The sequence below is a fragment of the Salmo salar genome, chromosome ssa10 (genome assembly GCF_905237065.1).
Source record: "Salmo salar chromosome ssa10, Ssal_v3.1, whole genome shotgun sequence".
Taxonomy (NCBI): domain Eukaryota; kingdom Metazoa; phylum Chordata; class Actinopteri; order Salmoniformes; family Salmonidae; genus Salmo; species Salmo salar.
Window position 1 is genome coordinate 14,810,532 of NC_059451.1, and position 16,148 is coordinate 14,826,679.

The 16,148-nt window shown below is 45.3% G+C and overlaps 1 protein-coding gene across 1 annotated transcript in view; it reads right to left on the minus strand.

Annotated features, from left to right (window-relative positions):
- Positions 1–2,771: 2,771 nt before the first annotated feature.
- LOC106613575 (ephrin-A2) overlaps positions 2,772–16,148 on the minus strand; it is a 124,803-nt gene continuing 111,426 nt past the window's right edge. Inside the window, exons 2-4 of the mRNA XM_014215977.2 lie at positions 15,617–15,909; positions 10,933–10,998; positions 2,772–5,851 (exon numbers count right to left, since the gene is read on the minus strand). Coding sequence (XP_014071452.1) covers positions 5,724–5,851; positions 10,933–10,998; positions 15,617–15,909 — 487 coding nt within the window. The 3' untranslated portion in view covers positions 2,772–5,723. The remainder of the gene's footprint in view (positions 5,852–10,932; positions 10,999–15,616; positions 15,910–16,148) is intronic.

Genomic DNA, 16,148 nt, shown 5'->3' on the forward strand with positions numbered 1-16,148 from the left:
TGAGAATCATCTGGCCGAACGCAGAATCAATTAGCAGCAGATTGTCTCGTTCCTGTTAATTATGCAAAAATATGTGTTAAATGAAGGAAATTAACATTGCAAACAGAATGTATTGTAACTACTTACCACTAGAGTACGTGTCCTGAAGTTAAAGAAAGGTGGGAGAGAACTGGCCTGTGAAGCGAGATTTTTATTTTAACCTAGGCAAGGCAAGCTAGGCAAGCTAGTTAAGAACAAATTCTTATTTACAATGACGGCCTACCGGTGAGCAGTGCCTTGTTCAGGGGCAGAACAACAGATTTTTACCTTGTCAGCTCGGGGATTTTATACAGCAACCTTTCGGTTACTGGCCCAACGCTCTAACCACTAGGCTACCTGCCGCCCCAGGGCTTGTTTTTAGCAAGGCTAGGGGAGGAAAGTTCAAAGGAAAACACACTTGTCATCAATCTTCTTCTACAGTAGTGTTAAACATGGTTTCAACAGATCTTGCGTAAGCACCATGCAATATCGCACAGTCTTGCATTTGATGTAAGCAGTTGAAGCTTTTCTTAGATTATTGCCATGTCATGTTTGTCATTAGCACATAGACAAAATATACTTTGAATGAGAAAACATGATAAGTTATCGACATAGATGTGAGGTAGATCACTAAGGAAGGCTCACATATGTTGATGCGTAATCTTACCTCAGACCTGAAGACCCAGCCAACATTGTTCAATAATGGGATGGTTACGTTGGTGCCGTGACCTCGATCACAGGAAATTAGTCTGAATACGATTTGAAACAATATACTTTCTACAGATCACTACAGACATGTCTCTTCTATAATAATGACTCACAGACGTTGTTGGAGTTCTATGATGTGATTTTGGAGGCCAGAAATGGGTAAAAACTATACTGCACAACAGGAACCGAAACTGCATTACCTTGTCTCCTGCTCCGTGTACGGCTGGCCAGAATTCACCAGGACTAAGTACAACACGTCGTGGAGGAGAACTCTGGGGCAGGGTGTTTCGCAGCTTAAGATTGCGAGTCACGATTTGGCTCTGAGTGAGCTATGATAGGGGCCGTGCATTATCTTGTTAAGCGACGCCTGGGGTGCAATCTCTTGGCAAAGCAGAGCTGTCGAAGTAACTCACACTGGGGGCTTGATAGGCCCTCAGCTATTGGCCGTTTGATTGTGGAAAGGTCAAGCAGTGCTTTGTGGCGGCATCTCACATGGGCCCGCTGTTTGGAAGACGGGAATGTAGGAGAGACACTTGAACCAAAAGAAAACAAAGATGAGGATCAATAGAGGACCAGAGGGAGAAGATGAGTCCAGGAGCAAAGGATAACTAATCAGTCTGTTTTTCTATGAAGAGTTTCTCATGGAACTTCAGAGTCCTGTTGCTAAAGAGTTGGCGACGCTACTTCATCTGGTAATTGGCCAAGGGGGGGGGGGATATCTTTGGTCTTTTCTTTACCACTTTCTCCAGGGTTTGCCAATTCGTATCCTTCTCATGGTTAACGAAGTCACGAATAAACCAGATTAGTAAATCATAAATAGACATCAGTAATGTTAGCAATGTACTGTACCTGTGCTAGATGCGCAGACTGAAAACATGAGAAGGATATCTTATAATGGAGAACAGATGAGAGGCCCGTGAAACAGTTGTGCTAGCCCATTACCATTACTGCAATAACCAGAGACAGCAGAGGGCCATTGAGATTGCTCCATTAGCCCTTAAAAACTGGGTTAATATCGTCCAACTGTGATTACAGTTGTGATTACAGGAGTTCCATCTGAAAGCTACAGGCCCATGGGGCTGAATCCAAACTTGAACTTTGTGTTCGTAACTCAAACATTTGCGTGAGTCATAGACGTGCGTGTCTCGGGGGGGGGGGGAGAAAAATCTAGGCCTCATGTAACGGTCATTATAGGAAATCATATTCTCACCGAACCCCAGATGAGATGTATTCACAACGTCTACAGGTGGTCGGATGTGGCTGCATAAGGGGTAATGCCGTGGTCCATTGGAGATGGTCAATGCAGATATGACTGCCTGCGACGTATTGAAAGCACAAAGCACAGTATGCTTCAGCAAACAAATAGCAGCGAGAGACACCCAGCTGAATCTCCAACAGGGGATGGTGTGGGGGAAAAATAGAAAACAAGAGAAATGGTAGAGAGAAACCCATCTCAAAGCACCCTCAATTATCCCATCTCCTCTTTATCAGTCTCCCCAGGTTACCAGTTTTTGCCTCAGCATGAGGTACCTGCTGCATTCACTGCTATCAAACCCCATTTTCCTGAACACAACTCCACCATCTTTTCTAACAACCACCATTCCAGCCCCCCCCCCCCATCTCTTCTGAAAGAACAGAAATGGTTCAGATCAACATGGAGGGAGGGACCAGTGCTGGGTATTTTAGGTTTTAGGTATAATTAAGTATTGTGTCTCTGCTCGAATTTAATTTACTATTTTCTTGTATTATATTATAGCACATAATAGTTGTTATAATTTGAGGGAACCTGTATCAAAACTGTGGAAACTTGTATCATTTGAGGGAACTTGTATCATGGCGAAGTATTGATCATTCTCTAATCCCCCCTAGGCCTTTTGCATAATCCTCCGGGACATCTGATTTCATGAGATATAGAAAAGTTCTCTCAAGTTCTTTTTGAGAGAGAGATGAGTCAATCTCACACCAGTCAGAGCAGCTCTTTGGGAAGTGGTGATGTAGCGACACGGACAGAATCGAGCGATAAGCTCATGGTTTTAAAGCCAAAATCAAAGAGGCCACTTTTAGTGGAAGCTTTATTTGTTGTGAAATTATCAAACACTGATTGATACATTTCTGAAATGATCTTCCCTCTGAACACTCACTAGAAGTCAATCAGCACAGGTCTGAAAGTCTGTTCTTTGATTAAAATAGGTTGTATGCTAGGCATGCATCACAGGGAAGAGAATTGTCAGAAGTGGCAAATCCATCAAATTGATTACCTTTTGGAAAATCTTGAGGGGTGACCCTTAGATTTGGCCATGTTAAACCACCCCCAGCTCTCTAACAAGTTCAATTTCTTAAATGCATGAACTGTTTTAATGTTTTTTTTTGACAAGCATCCATTAACAAAATGTACAAAAAACAAGAAATCTTTTCAAAGAATATATGCAGACATTTTTTTTAACTACAAAACAGCTTATCAACATTAGACTGCAATTTACTTTAGGTAAAGACACTCGAAACAGTGGCTGAGAGCTCATGTTTTGATTGAAACAGCAGTTATGAATACTTTGATGATGTATTCACTCTGTAGCCTACAGTAGAGACATGTCACACTGTAAACCAGAGCTACTTCCGCTACAGACAAAAAAGCTTTATTTGTGTTTTTTCCATTTTCTCCCATAGCTTTCCTATGCCAAAACAAGAACATTTCATATGAAATCAAAACAGGTTTCATCCACATTTAAACCAACTAAAAAGGAATTGATCTGATAACCACACCATGTTCTTCACCTTTAAAAAATAATGATTACAGGACTACAAGTACCAGAATGCATTGTGATACAAGCAGGAAAACAACAACAACAATAGCAAACGGCTGACTTCTCTAGACTTGTTTGACTGCAGAGACTGTCCCATCATCGGTCTAGTAATTCAAGGGTCTACATTATCATTTCATATCACATATGAATCATTTCTGCTGCTTTTTTGAAAAGTAAAGTAAAAAATAACATGGAATAAAGTAAAATATAAAAGTTGTATTTAGCGAACTTTTTTTAAATGCTGTTTATTTCTGAGTTCCTGCGGATGTTGTAGGCCAGCTCTCTGTGTAACGTCATGATCGTGGAGAGGAGCGTTCTATCATAAAGCCACAACATGATCCTCATACATACACTTCGGTCCCCGTCTTTTTTTTTCTTTCTTCGCGAAACAGAAGAGTCCATTTTGTGAGCAAAAGTGCTACTGAGATTCCAAACTCCTAGTATTTTGGGGCCATCCACCTCCCCATTGCTGTCCATGGAGGCCCGGGTCCCTTAGGTTGCACTGTGCATGGGGAGTTCACATTGTCCATTATCTCAATCTCCAGAATGTCCCAGCGGCCCACAGCCGTAGTACTGGGACTGAGACAAGGGGACCTGACATAGCAATCGGCATGTGTCACACGGCTAAAAAACGTCACGCGGTGAAAACTCACATTCAGAGCACGAGAGAGACAGAGAGAAGGGGGAAAGAGAGAATGCTAGAGAAGAAAATGTGGGAGAATGAGAGGAGGGAAGGATGGGGAAACGAAAAGCAAAACCTGAAATTCACAAAACACTTCACCACTACAGGATGTCCCCCCCTCTACTCAGCAGCGCAGCTTGAGACGGAGACTCGTTTTGAATTCAGCACCAGTGGAAAAAAGGCAATTTTTGAAACGGTTCATTTGTTTGTTTTCTTAAGGAACATTCTTTTTTAAAAAATCTACACTGCCCTGTCCGTAAGCAGGTTAGCGTTTTTCGGCCTGAATCTTGTTCTGGAGGCAGCTCTGCAGAGTGGTCACAAGCTGGCACAGCCACAAAGTCATAAAATCGTATTTTTAAACCTAACTCTAACCTTACCCACACTGCTAACACTAATCCCTAACCCTAACTTGAAACTACATTTTAGTTTTCATGAATTTGTACAATATAGCCAATTTTGACTTTGCAGCTGGCCTATCTAGGGGGAAATCGCTCAGTTCTGCCACCAGGGCAAGACTCATGACAAACGTCAACCTACTGTCCGTGATAGGACCCCCGTGGCATGATTCGGAGGGTCTACACAGAGCTCTATGGCTGCTTACGACCTCGTTGGATAGCCACAACGCCGCCGTCCCACACCCCTGTTCCCCCCCCCGTATAAAATTTCAACAAGTGTCTTTGGCAGATTTACAGAAAAGGTCCTTATCTACTCTGGATTGCTACTGCTAGAAATTGCCAGGATATTAGAGACTGGTCAGAGACACACGAGAAGAGAGAAAAGAAGAGAAGAAGAGAGGAAGAGATCGAGAGAAAGAAAGACGGTTCAGCTATGATCTATCACTGCAGGAGTCGACGTGACAAAGAAAGATACTACGATATAATACACTGTAACAGAATGAACATGTACAGGTGGGACACTATTGGGCATTATCAAAGCACAAAGACTAGAGAAACGCAAACAGTCCGAAGATGAACACGAGAGGGTCCTTAAGTGGAGAAGACGTCGCTGTCGATCCATCGGCAATCAAGACGGGTGGGAGAGGAGTTCGTCCTCCTCTTAGTTCGTTTCAAACCCACCCCCTCCACTTCCTGCACATCCCAGCTGCTCCTCGGTAGCTGGGAGGCTGTTTTTGTAAAGTCTTTAAGGGACTCCTTCCTGGTCCCAGGAATACTCCCTTTAATCGCCCACTGGACTTGAGCTGTGATAGGGTCAGAGGCCAGTGGTCATGAAGCAGGGGTTCCGCTGAGGAGTTGGATTGAGGAGGGTTCTGGGTAGGGGAGGGAGGGAGGGGAAGTATGAGTGTACAGTGTCCAGGTGGTGCCTGTCGAGGGGTGGAGGAGTGTGGACCGGTATGGGAGAAGGAGAGGACGGGAGATGGGGAGGAGTCCTGTCACTTTCTCCCTTTATAGGTGGTCAGAAGCGGCAGATTTGAGGGGAAGTCGATTGGGGCTGGGGGTGTTGGGATTCTGGTGGGGGGGCTGTTTAATGGGGGTATTGCCTGCGGGCCCAGGATGCTATGAGCAGGAAAGGAGTAGCGTGAGCAGCATTGCTAGCATAAGGGAGAGGCAAGGGACGGCCATGCAACAGCCACCGGTGCTGTCGTCTGTCAGGAAGGGCTCCGGGGACTCATACACCGAGTCATCTGATAGAGAAAGAGAAAAAGAGGGGGAGAGAGAGAGAGAGGGAGAGAGGGAGAGAAAAAGAGTGGTTATGCTTCAAACAGGTTCCATTCTAATACAGTCAAATCCTTGTGCAGTTTCAATCTGGCTGTCTCTGGGCTGTGTCAAATCACTGGGAAAAGCATACATTGATGCCTTTTGGTTATTTTCTTCCCTGTGACCCAGATATGCTCTGTCAATAGTCATACATACAACTGTAATGTTGTTTACACCTCTCACGTTGACTGTCATCTCCACAGTTGGCATGCAGGAGCAGAGTGAGAAGCTCTACATGTTGTTGACAGGTCTCCGTGGGGAGACTCGTCTTGAAGACACGAGTCACACCGACGGAGATACAGCCAATCAAACAATGCGTGGGGCCTAAACACTGCTTTGGCATATGGTGCACATTTTAGGACATCTGAGGTCCAGGCTTGACAATGAAGGGCTGACTTAAGGAGAGTTGAGGCGTGAGGCTGAGGGCGTCCTCAAATGTACCACGTACAGGCGTATTAAACGTGAGCTACAACACCTCGGCTCTCTCTCCCTTGAGCAGGTCTATTTAACATGACTTTAATAGCTTTCTGATTTTGGATTCCCTGACTAAATATTAAAAGAGTAGGCTGTTTCCATTCCGCCAAAATACATTAAAAAGGGGGGTTTCTGGGAAAAACCAAGGTTAACCCCCGTCTCCCAAACAAGATTAGGGATTTTACCCTCTCAGAGCAGATGGAAAATAAACAGCCACATACCAGACTTAGGGAGAGGAATTATGGTAATGGGTGGGGCGAGGCTGGCATGAGGCTAGGCCAGGTTGTTTTGGATAATAAAGGCCTTAAACAGACAGGTCCCCGCATTCTCCGCCATACTGCAATTGTAAATATGCACATATATATTTCACAATCTCCAATCCACACAGGATCGGTTCGGGCCTATGGAAATGCAATTCCCAACTTCCGAGCGAACCCACACCGAAATCCACCCGTAAATCCTGATTTAACCATAGCATCCAATAAATGCGTTTCTCCCCTAGATATTCAAATAGCGAGAGTGGTGAATATTATTTGTGCAGACAAGCTTTTGTTTTAAGAACGAGCCGGAGCTTGCGTGAGCAATCCTCAGTCATAGCATCAAATGGCTTTTCGGGATACTGTTCGTGTAGATCAGGGGCATAGGTATGGGTGGGCCTGGGTGGACAAAGGCCCCCCACTGGGGAGCCAGGCCCTGCCAGGCCCACCCAATCATTGGCCCATACAAATTTCTGCAGGCCCAACCACCAATTAATTTCTGGTTACGCCCCTGGAGAATATACTGTAAATGGACTTGTGGGATTGCGAACTGTCAAGGGTTACGTGGACATTTGTTGATGTCTGTGATTCAACAGTAATTTCAAAAATGACTAAGAGATATAAATCAGTTAATTTGACCGGTAAAAACAAAGCAAAATAGCAATCAATCATCAGCCATTGTTTGGTTATAAACTACAACTATTCTTTGTCGTTTTTGAAAAGTGTACTATTATAAATGTTGAGGTAACTGGATTGTGCCTATAGCGTTAATATTAACTATGACTTTTACTTACCATATACAATTTAATTCCATGTTCAAACAATATATCTTAATTATACTATAGTGCACAGGGAGGAAAAAGTAGGCAAAAAATGCTGTCATGCTATAATATGCCATAGCACCAAAGGAAACTGACAATTGAAACACTCTGTAATAGACAAACTGTATGACTTTCAATTTACATATAATTGTTTTAACTGCCCTGTGAAATTGATCATCTCTAACATGTTTATTCACAATTATACAGAGATAATGGAATAGCACAACCAGTCGGGTTAAACTCCAAATGAAAATCACCAAACTAGAGCTCAGGGATATTACTGCAAATAACACCGCTCCAAATATTGACACAGTAGTCTGAGCTGTGAAGGGAGTTTAATACCTTTCATTCTCCATAGGCTTTGTACAAATAGCTTGAAACGAATGAATGCCTTCTGTGAGTCGAAAGAACGTACGTCTGCAAGCGGACCGCTCTTTCTTTGGCTTCTAACTGGCCATGTCGCTGCAGTTGGAAAGAAACCTCTCCATTCAATTCTCTACAACAATGCTTATGGAAAGGCATAGGTCTACAACAGTGTATGAGCCTGGAAAAATACAGCACCCAGTGGGTGCTTCATAATTCCTCCATAATGACCCGTATGGTTTTGCAACATAGGAAAGACTTTATGTGTATAACGCTACGGTGCAGCCTACGGAGCTCTACCGCATTAAGTTGCCATTTAAAAGAGCGGTGGAGAACGTCACCTCGCACCATAGCTGGTCTGAGGTTAAGTCAACTTTAAACCCCTTTTTTAAATGGGTAATACCTGCTCTGCTGCCTGCTGCTGTGACTTGTAAAACTGTCCCGAAAACAGATGCACTATGGGACGCCACGGCATCAAGCTTTGGTGAATGATGACTAGTCGGATGTCAGCGTTTGGATTGTTATCTTGACCTTGTCAGATGAATTATTTCCACCAGACTGTGCCCAGAGGGCAGCAGCATGTACCTCTGACTGCAGTTTGTGTGTGCAGTGTGTCCAGTGTGTGCAGTGTGTGCAGTGTGTCCAGTGTGTGCAGTGTGTCAAGTGTAGTGTGTGTGTGTGTGTGTGTGTGTGTGTGTGTGTGTGTGTGTGTGTCTGTGTGTGTGTCTGCGTCTGTGTGTGTCTGTGTGTGTGTGTGTGTGTGTGTGTGCGTGTGCGTGTGCGTGTGTGTGTGTGTGTGTGTGTGTGTGTGCATGCGTTTCTGAGTCCTAGTGGCTTAACTGGGATCCTAAGCAGTTCTGAACAGGGGTCTGGATGATAGTGTGCTGAGCAAAGACAGAGATGGAACGAAGGTTTACCCTCATCAATCAAGAAGCAGAGGGCTTTGCGGGTTAGGCTCTGACCACCCTCAGCGGGGTCGCCAACAACCGGATTTATCCGGTTTTCAGGGGAAATGGAAGAGAGCCTGGGACGCGACTTCCTCTTTTGAACGTAAACAAGGCGACACCATCTGAACTCCTCCTCCACATTTACTGGATTGGCTGAAGAGTGCAGAAGAGAACCTCCCCCGACATTTTTTTTTTCTCCTGTCAGGACCAGAATGTCAAGCTCTGATGCATCTTTTACGCCTGCTACTTCAGGATCTGTTTGTCTCCCTTCCCTGGGTTAATATGGGCTCAGAATGAGAGATTTGTGGGACTGCTGAGAAAAAAATTGCATGACAGTTTACACATTTTATAATCTAATGTAGCCGCCAGCTGCCCAGTGACACGGGCCTACCAGACGAGGTAAATGACTTCTGTGCGCGCTTCGAGGCAAGCAACACTGAAGCATGCATGAAAGCACCAGCTGTTCCCGGACGACTGTGTGATCACGCTCTCCGTAGCCGATGTGAGTAAGACCTTTAAACAGGTCAACATTCACAAGGCCGCAGGGCCAGACAGATTACCAGGACATGTACTCCGAGCATGCGCTGACCAACTGGCAAGTGTCTCTACTGACATTTTCAACCTGTCCCTGACCGAGTCTGTAATACCTACATGTTTCAAGTAGACCATCATCTGCCACTCTGATCCTCAACACAGGGGCCCATCAGGGGTGCGTGCTCAGTCCTCTCCTATACTCCCTGTTCACCCATGACTGCATGGCCAAGCATGACTTCAACACATTAAGTCATATAGTTTGCTGACGACACAACGGTGGGCCTGATCACTGACAATGATGAGACAGCCTATAGGGAGGAGGTCAGAGACCTGGCAGTGTGGTGCCAGGATAACAACCTTTCCCTCAACGTGATCAAGACAAAGGATATGATCGTGGACTACAGGAAGAGGAGGGCCGAGCACGCCCCCATTCTCATCGATGGGGCTGTAGTGAGCAGGTTGAGAGCTTCAAGTTCCTTAGTGTCCACATCACCAATGAACTGTCATGGTCAAAACACACCAAGATAGTCATGAAGAGGGAACGACAATGCCTATTCCCCCTCAGGAGACTGAAAAGATTTGGCATGGGTCCTCAGATTCTCAAAAAGTTCTACAGCTGCACCATCGAGAGCATCCTGACTTTTTACACTGCTGCTACTCTCTTTTTATAATCTATGCATAGTCACTTTACCTCTACCTACATGTACATATTACCTCGACTAACCTGTGCCCCCGCACATAGACTCTCTACCGGTACCCCCTGTATATAGCCTCGTTACTGTTTTTTTACTGTTGCTCTTTAATTATCTGTTATTTTTTTATTTTGTTTTTATTGTTTACTTCAGTTTATTTAGTAAAGACTTTAAAGATTTTTCTTAAAACTGCATTGTTGGTTAATTAAGGGCTTGTTAGTTAGCATTTCATTGTGAGGTCTACACCTGTTGTATTCGGCGCAGGTGACAAATAAAATTGGATTTGATTTGATTGAAAAGAAGCACCTAAAGCGAAATACCCCACATTCTGGTCAACAATCCAGTAAATGTGGAGGAGGATTATAAAATGGGTGGTCACCTCGTTAATATTCCAGATGGGAACTGCGTGCCGTAGCTAGCTGCTCGCCGGATATTAACTAACGTCACCAGGTTAAACAGCGAGGTGCACGTCCAAAAGCGGAAGTCGCGTCACAGGAGCTCCTCTTTTTCCCCTGATTGGCTGATTTGAACTGGTGCACATTTCATAGTTGAGTGCTCTCCAAGTGCTCGGAGAGTGTTGTATGAAAACTGAACAAAGACAATTGCCTTGCCTGTTTGGTGAAACTTTGAACCATCTGTGTGATAAGTTAACACATTTCTATTTATTTGTAGACATTAATACTTGTGGATGCCTATAGAACAATTTAATGCACGATGGGTGTGATGGAGAGCTCTACAACCTCATATAATATGTTACTGTCTCTTTTCCTGACTAGACCCATTCTTAACATGGCAAAGTTATTGGCAAAGTTAGAAATATAAGGTTTTTATTCTGAAGGAAGGCTAGTGTTACCAAAATTGAGTGTAAGCAATTTCACACGACATTCCCTGAAGACTGGATAGAGAAACAAAATACTCACTTGTGGGCTTGACATAGACTTTCAACTTCAAGCAGGGTTTCCCGACAAGGTTAGGGTGTGGAGACGCTGGAACGACAGAGAGAGAGAGAGAGAGAGAGAGAGAGAGAGAGAGAGAAAGAAAGAGAGAACGAGAAATACACACAAGCATATGTTTGTTAATGAATAACACATTCAGCAGCATTTCTCTTGTCAGATCTCAGAGAAAATAGCTCAAATTATACTGGCTGGGAAAGACGGTAAGTATGTTCCATTAGAGAGTTATAACTGAAATGTCCCACCCTCAATGGACCGAGATTTCACTGAGGTGATCCATCAGGCACTCATTTCAGTCAACTTTCAGTCTCCCCGCAAAAAAAAAAAATGTGCCCACGCTATTTTAAAAGCAACCCAGCTGAGAGCCAGGGCGCAATTGTGGATGATAGCCTGTGAAAAACGGCGGCCATCTTGGGAGAAGAATTTGGGGGCCAGAAGTCAAGTTTGTCACACCTGAGGAGTTTCTGGCCCGTCTTCTTGTGTGACCCTGTCCCTCTGACATTGCCACCAGAGTTGGAACTTGGAAGGCCTCAGTGACCAGGTGCTGTGTGTGCAGAGACATTAGCATGGCTCGCTAAGCCCTTAGCAGGCTGTTACTGTGAATGGGAGTGCTAAAGGACAAAACTCCACTACTCCACGGTCCAAGTGTCTCAGTGTACTCACACAACATATGGCTCAGTGAGGGAAAACAACAACTCCGTGCAACCCCTGATATGCTAATAGCATCACTGGAAAGAACCAGTGAGAGAAGCAGAAAGAGACTTTGGGCGTAGTGCTGCATTCTTAATTAACCTTGAAAATGCTTTTTTTTTGTTGGTCAAAAGTGTAGTCTTTTGTGACCAAAATTGAAAGCAGTACTTTCCTAATTTAACCATGGCAAATTATGTTTCATTTTGTCTCTCGGCAATCCCAAAAAAAGAACACCGATTTTTGTTGCCATTAAAAACAAATATCAGGCACCAAAATGGCCACTCTCCTGCAACAGCATTTTTGGTAATTGGTCTTTTAAAATGGCTCCGTATTTGGTGGGGTAAATGCCCGGAATGCGGCACATAGATTATAGTCTAGACAGAATAACAAGAAGCCTACTAAAGACACACAAAACGAACACACAAACAACACACTGACATAGCACACATCCACAAAACACATATAGTGCATAAATGCAAAGGCATCTGTCACTTATTCCTCTCTCTAAACATTATTCTCCTAACATAACTTGAGACTTCCATTTAAATGTGTGTCTATGTGCGTGTTTCTAGTTGGGGTGTGGGGTGTGTGTGTGTGTGTGTGTTTTCTTTAGGTTTGCGTTTGAGTGTGTGTATTTGGTATTTGCACGAGTGCACATGGGGGGGGGGGGCATTGTTATTGGTGGTGGCAGTGACTGAGCAGTCACAACTCTGTGTGTGTGTGTGTGTATGGAGATGCAGTAGCATAAAAGTCTCCAAAACCACTGCCTGATTGGGCTCTGTGCCACCACTAACCCATCACGCCTGGGAGTTGGGGGTAGGGAGGTCACATCAGGGGTGATGGACGTGCCCCTTTGTTCACAGATAACCAAACTAAGCCCCCTTTTACCCCGGTAACTCCCCACACCCGACTTCTCAAGCATCCCCCTTTGCCCTAACACTCCAGGGGCCATGACAGCTACAATATTGCTAGTAGCCAAATCATTTTCTAAGGGAGGGGAGAAAAAAAGGAGTGCTGAATGGCGGGGCAAACTGCTTCCCAGCCTCGGCTGCTGTTGGGGACAAAGGGCCACACAATGCGGGGCCTGGCTAGGAGCTACGGGGCGGAGTGCATTAAAAAAAGCTCAGGACGGGGAGGAATCGTCAGACACTGAATGCTAACTTTGAACTGGCTTTTCTTTTTGTTGCCAGTCCTCTGTCTCCCCTCCACTCCTCCATTCCAGGAGTGACAACATCCCGCAGAGTATAATAAGTCGAGGGACGCCCCACTGGTTAGGAAGGGGGATGTTTAGACATTGCAGCACCCCCCCCCAGCCCCCCTTCCACTCTTTTCCCTCAACCTAAATACCTTTCCATCACCCAGAGGATAATAAGCATTGAAATATATACCATATGTTGGAGGGGCGGCATCCATACACATTGCAGTGAGTGATGGGCCAGGGGGGCTGGGTTGAGGTATAGAGCTGCCCTATATGTGGTCCCTCTTCCCTGATCTTGTCACACAGGGGTGCTGTCAAAATACTGTCACAACTGGTCCCTGCGAGTTATGGATTTATAGTCTGTCAGGCTACAGTACTGTACGCACACTCCCACTTCTTAGGAATGTCATCATGAAAAGCTTTCTAAAAACATAATTTAAAAAAAAAATATTTTAAATATATATAGTAAAAAATATACAATACCATATCGTACAGTTTGGGTGTATCATATCATAGCGGCAAATAAAAATGATTATAGTCTTATAACGCGGAATTTCTTGTCTTTGTAATTTAAGTTGGGCATGACCAACAACAGATGGCAGTGAACAGCTAGAAATGATGAGCTGCTGAGTAGCACTGTGCTTTAAAATGATCCTGATCTCTCCTCATCTCCCTTCACATCACACACGAGTCATGTGCTGTGTGCCGAATCAATCTTAGAAGTGCCGGTCCGCTACAGGATTTAGCATCGCAAGGCAGTGTCACGTCACCTTTTCTCCTGTGGGCTAAGTGGCATCCCCCTAGCAACACAAGGGCACACACAGAGAGAATCAGAGCAACCCAGTTAATGAGTCTTATTAATATAACATGAAAAGTCCTCATGTTACACCCACCCCTGAAATTCGCTATATTTTTATATGTTGTAAAGTTTTTCCTCTTTTGGAAAAACCAAGGGAAAAGATGAACTAGAGGGAGAGAGAGGGGGGCACAGACAGGGGGGAGGGGAGAGAAAAAACAAAAAAGGAACAGAAATTGCCTCATTAATGCATCCGGCATGCCGCTCTGAGCCTTTTCCCTGCCTGTGCCCAGCAGGGGGCCTTTTCATCAGACCAAAGGACACCTTTCACAGGGCCATTAGCAAAACAGGGACAGATGCACCCTGGCAAACCCATGCCTGTCCTGTCATGCTCATGGACACACCGCACCGGGAATGGACCACGGAGGGGGGGGAAAAAACCGCCTCCGACGGAGGGGAAATGGGAAGCGGCGTGCGCGCCGCGACCTTGAAAGTGAAGTGGGCGTGGAGCGTCCGGTAGGCAAGGTGTCAGGCCTGTCTGGAGAGCACGCCACCCTGGCCGCTTTCAGCCCACCGCACCACTAATGGCTTTCAGCGCCTCACGTCCAAAAAATGGTAATGACCACGGTCCGGAGCCAGAAGGACACAATTACCCCCATCAAGTTCCCTCGGCTAAATATGATTTGACCAATCAGCATAATTTGAGGCGTTCCACATGAGGGCACCGCTAACTGGTCTAGCACCGATCCCACCCTGTGAAGCTAAGCACCCAGCTAATAGCTCGCTTGCCATTTGACAAATTGACATTTTCATCAAGGGGTGGAAGGAGATGGGATGCGCCAGGGTGCCACACAAAAGGATGGCAGGTCAGGCAAAAAACACGCGGACGGACAAGTCAACCGGAAGCCTGAGATAAACGATTTGTCCGGGGCTCCTCTCTGGTTTGGCCGCTGAATGTTGTGATTGGTAACAGTACGGCCGTTTAGTTACAGGCTATGGCTTTAGTTCACGGTCCGTGGTTTACCTGGAATTTACCTTGTAACAGCATAATGACATCGCTTTTGCCTCAATAACTATGTTTTCATACAATCAATTAGCGCAAGGAACCATAAATTGGAACCAACTGGTTCATGATAATATTGAATTACTTCAAATAAATACCAGTTAACAATTATCTAGTAAATACAAGGACATGTGGGTTTGAATAGCCCGTTCCTGGTTGGTTCCTAGCCCCGGCAATCATCCATGGCAGAAAAATGACACCACAACGCAAAGCCTATTAATTAAACCCCTACCGCTATTGTGGCTTCCTCCCCCGCTTCCCACCAAATTGGATAAAATCATCCTTCAAACGAACCAAAAAAGGAACACATACAACCCAAATGGCATTCCCTGATATTCATCAACTAAAGAGCGATGGGTTGACAGCGCTGAATATTCTTGATGGGTCACAACTGTGTCTGTTTTGTGTAGTCAGTGGGGGGTCCAAAGTCATTTCTACTTGCATATTTTATTTCTCTACCTTACTTGGGGACATAACCAGTGTGGGGGGTGAATAAAAGGGTGTCACAATATGGGGTCTGATTAAGATTTCTATTGGCTGAAGTTAGTCCTTCACCAGAAGCCTGACTGGTCCTGACTTGAACGCGGCCAATAGCTAATAGCCAATTAGATCCGTGTTACTAGGCCATGTGACCCATCGGCTAAGAAGCAAGGTTCTTCATAATCCTGGTGCTAAGGACCAGTACACATGGATGCACATGTGTCAGTGACGGTCAATCATTTCTACCTGAAACCTCAAATAGGAGACATAACATGTATCTGTAAGGCAGCAGTGTGTGTGTGTGTGTGTGTGTGTGTGTGTGTGTGTGTGTGTGTGTGTGTGTGTGTGTGTGTGTGTGTGTGTGTGTGCGTGTGTGCGTGTGTGCGTGCGTGACATTCGTCCATGTGACAACCTTTCTACTTACAGATATAGTAATACTCGTGACCCGGCCGGAACTCGAAGCCTAGTGAGAAGGGGGTGAAGAGCTGGAACTTCTCGGAGAACTTGAGCGGTCCGTTGGGGCTCTGGGGCCGGTTGCACTCCCAGCGCTTGAAGCCCTTCATGCGGTGGTCGCAGGTGGTGTAGCCGTCGTAGTTGACCATGAAGAGGATGTAGCGCTCCATGCGCTCCAGGGGGAGCGGGTCCTCGTAGTGGGGGCAGTAGATGTCCAGGTAGTCGTTGATGGCCACCTCCACGGTGTACTCCCCATGGAGAAACCTGCGGATGAGACAGGACAAGTATGGTGTGTCTGAGGAGAAATTACGACGACAGATAAGAAATAGAATGGCATTTCGCAGACACCTTTTATCCGAAGCAACTCAAAACAGACTTGGATCTACAATAGACCTTGGAACCCAAAACATCTCCACGACGAACAGCAATGGCCATCGTTTGCGTCCAACTTGCGCAGAGGCTACAGACAGCTGAAGATAACTCAACATGATGCTACTATTCTA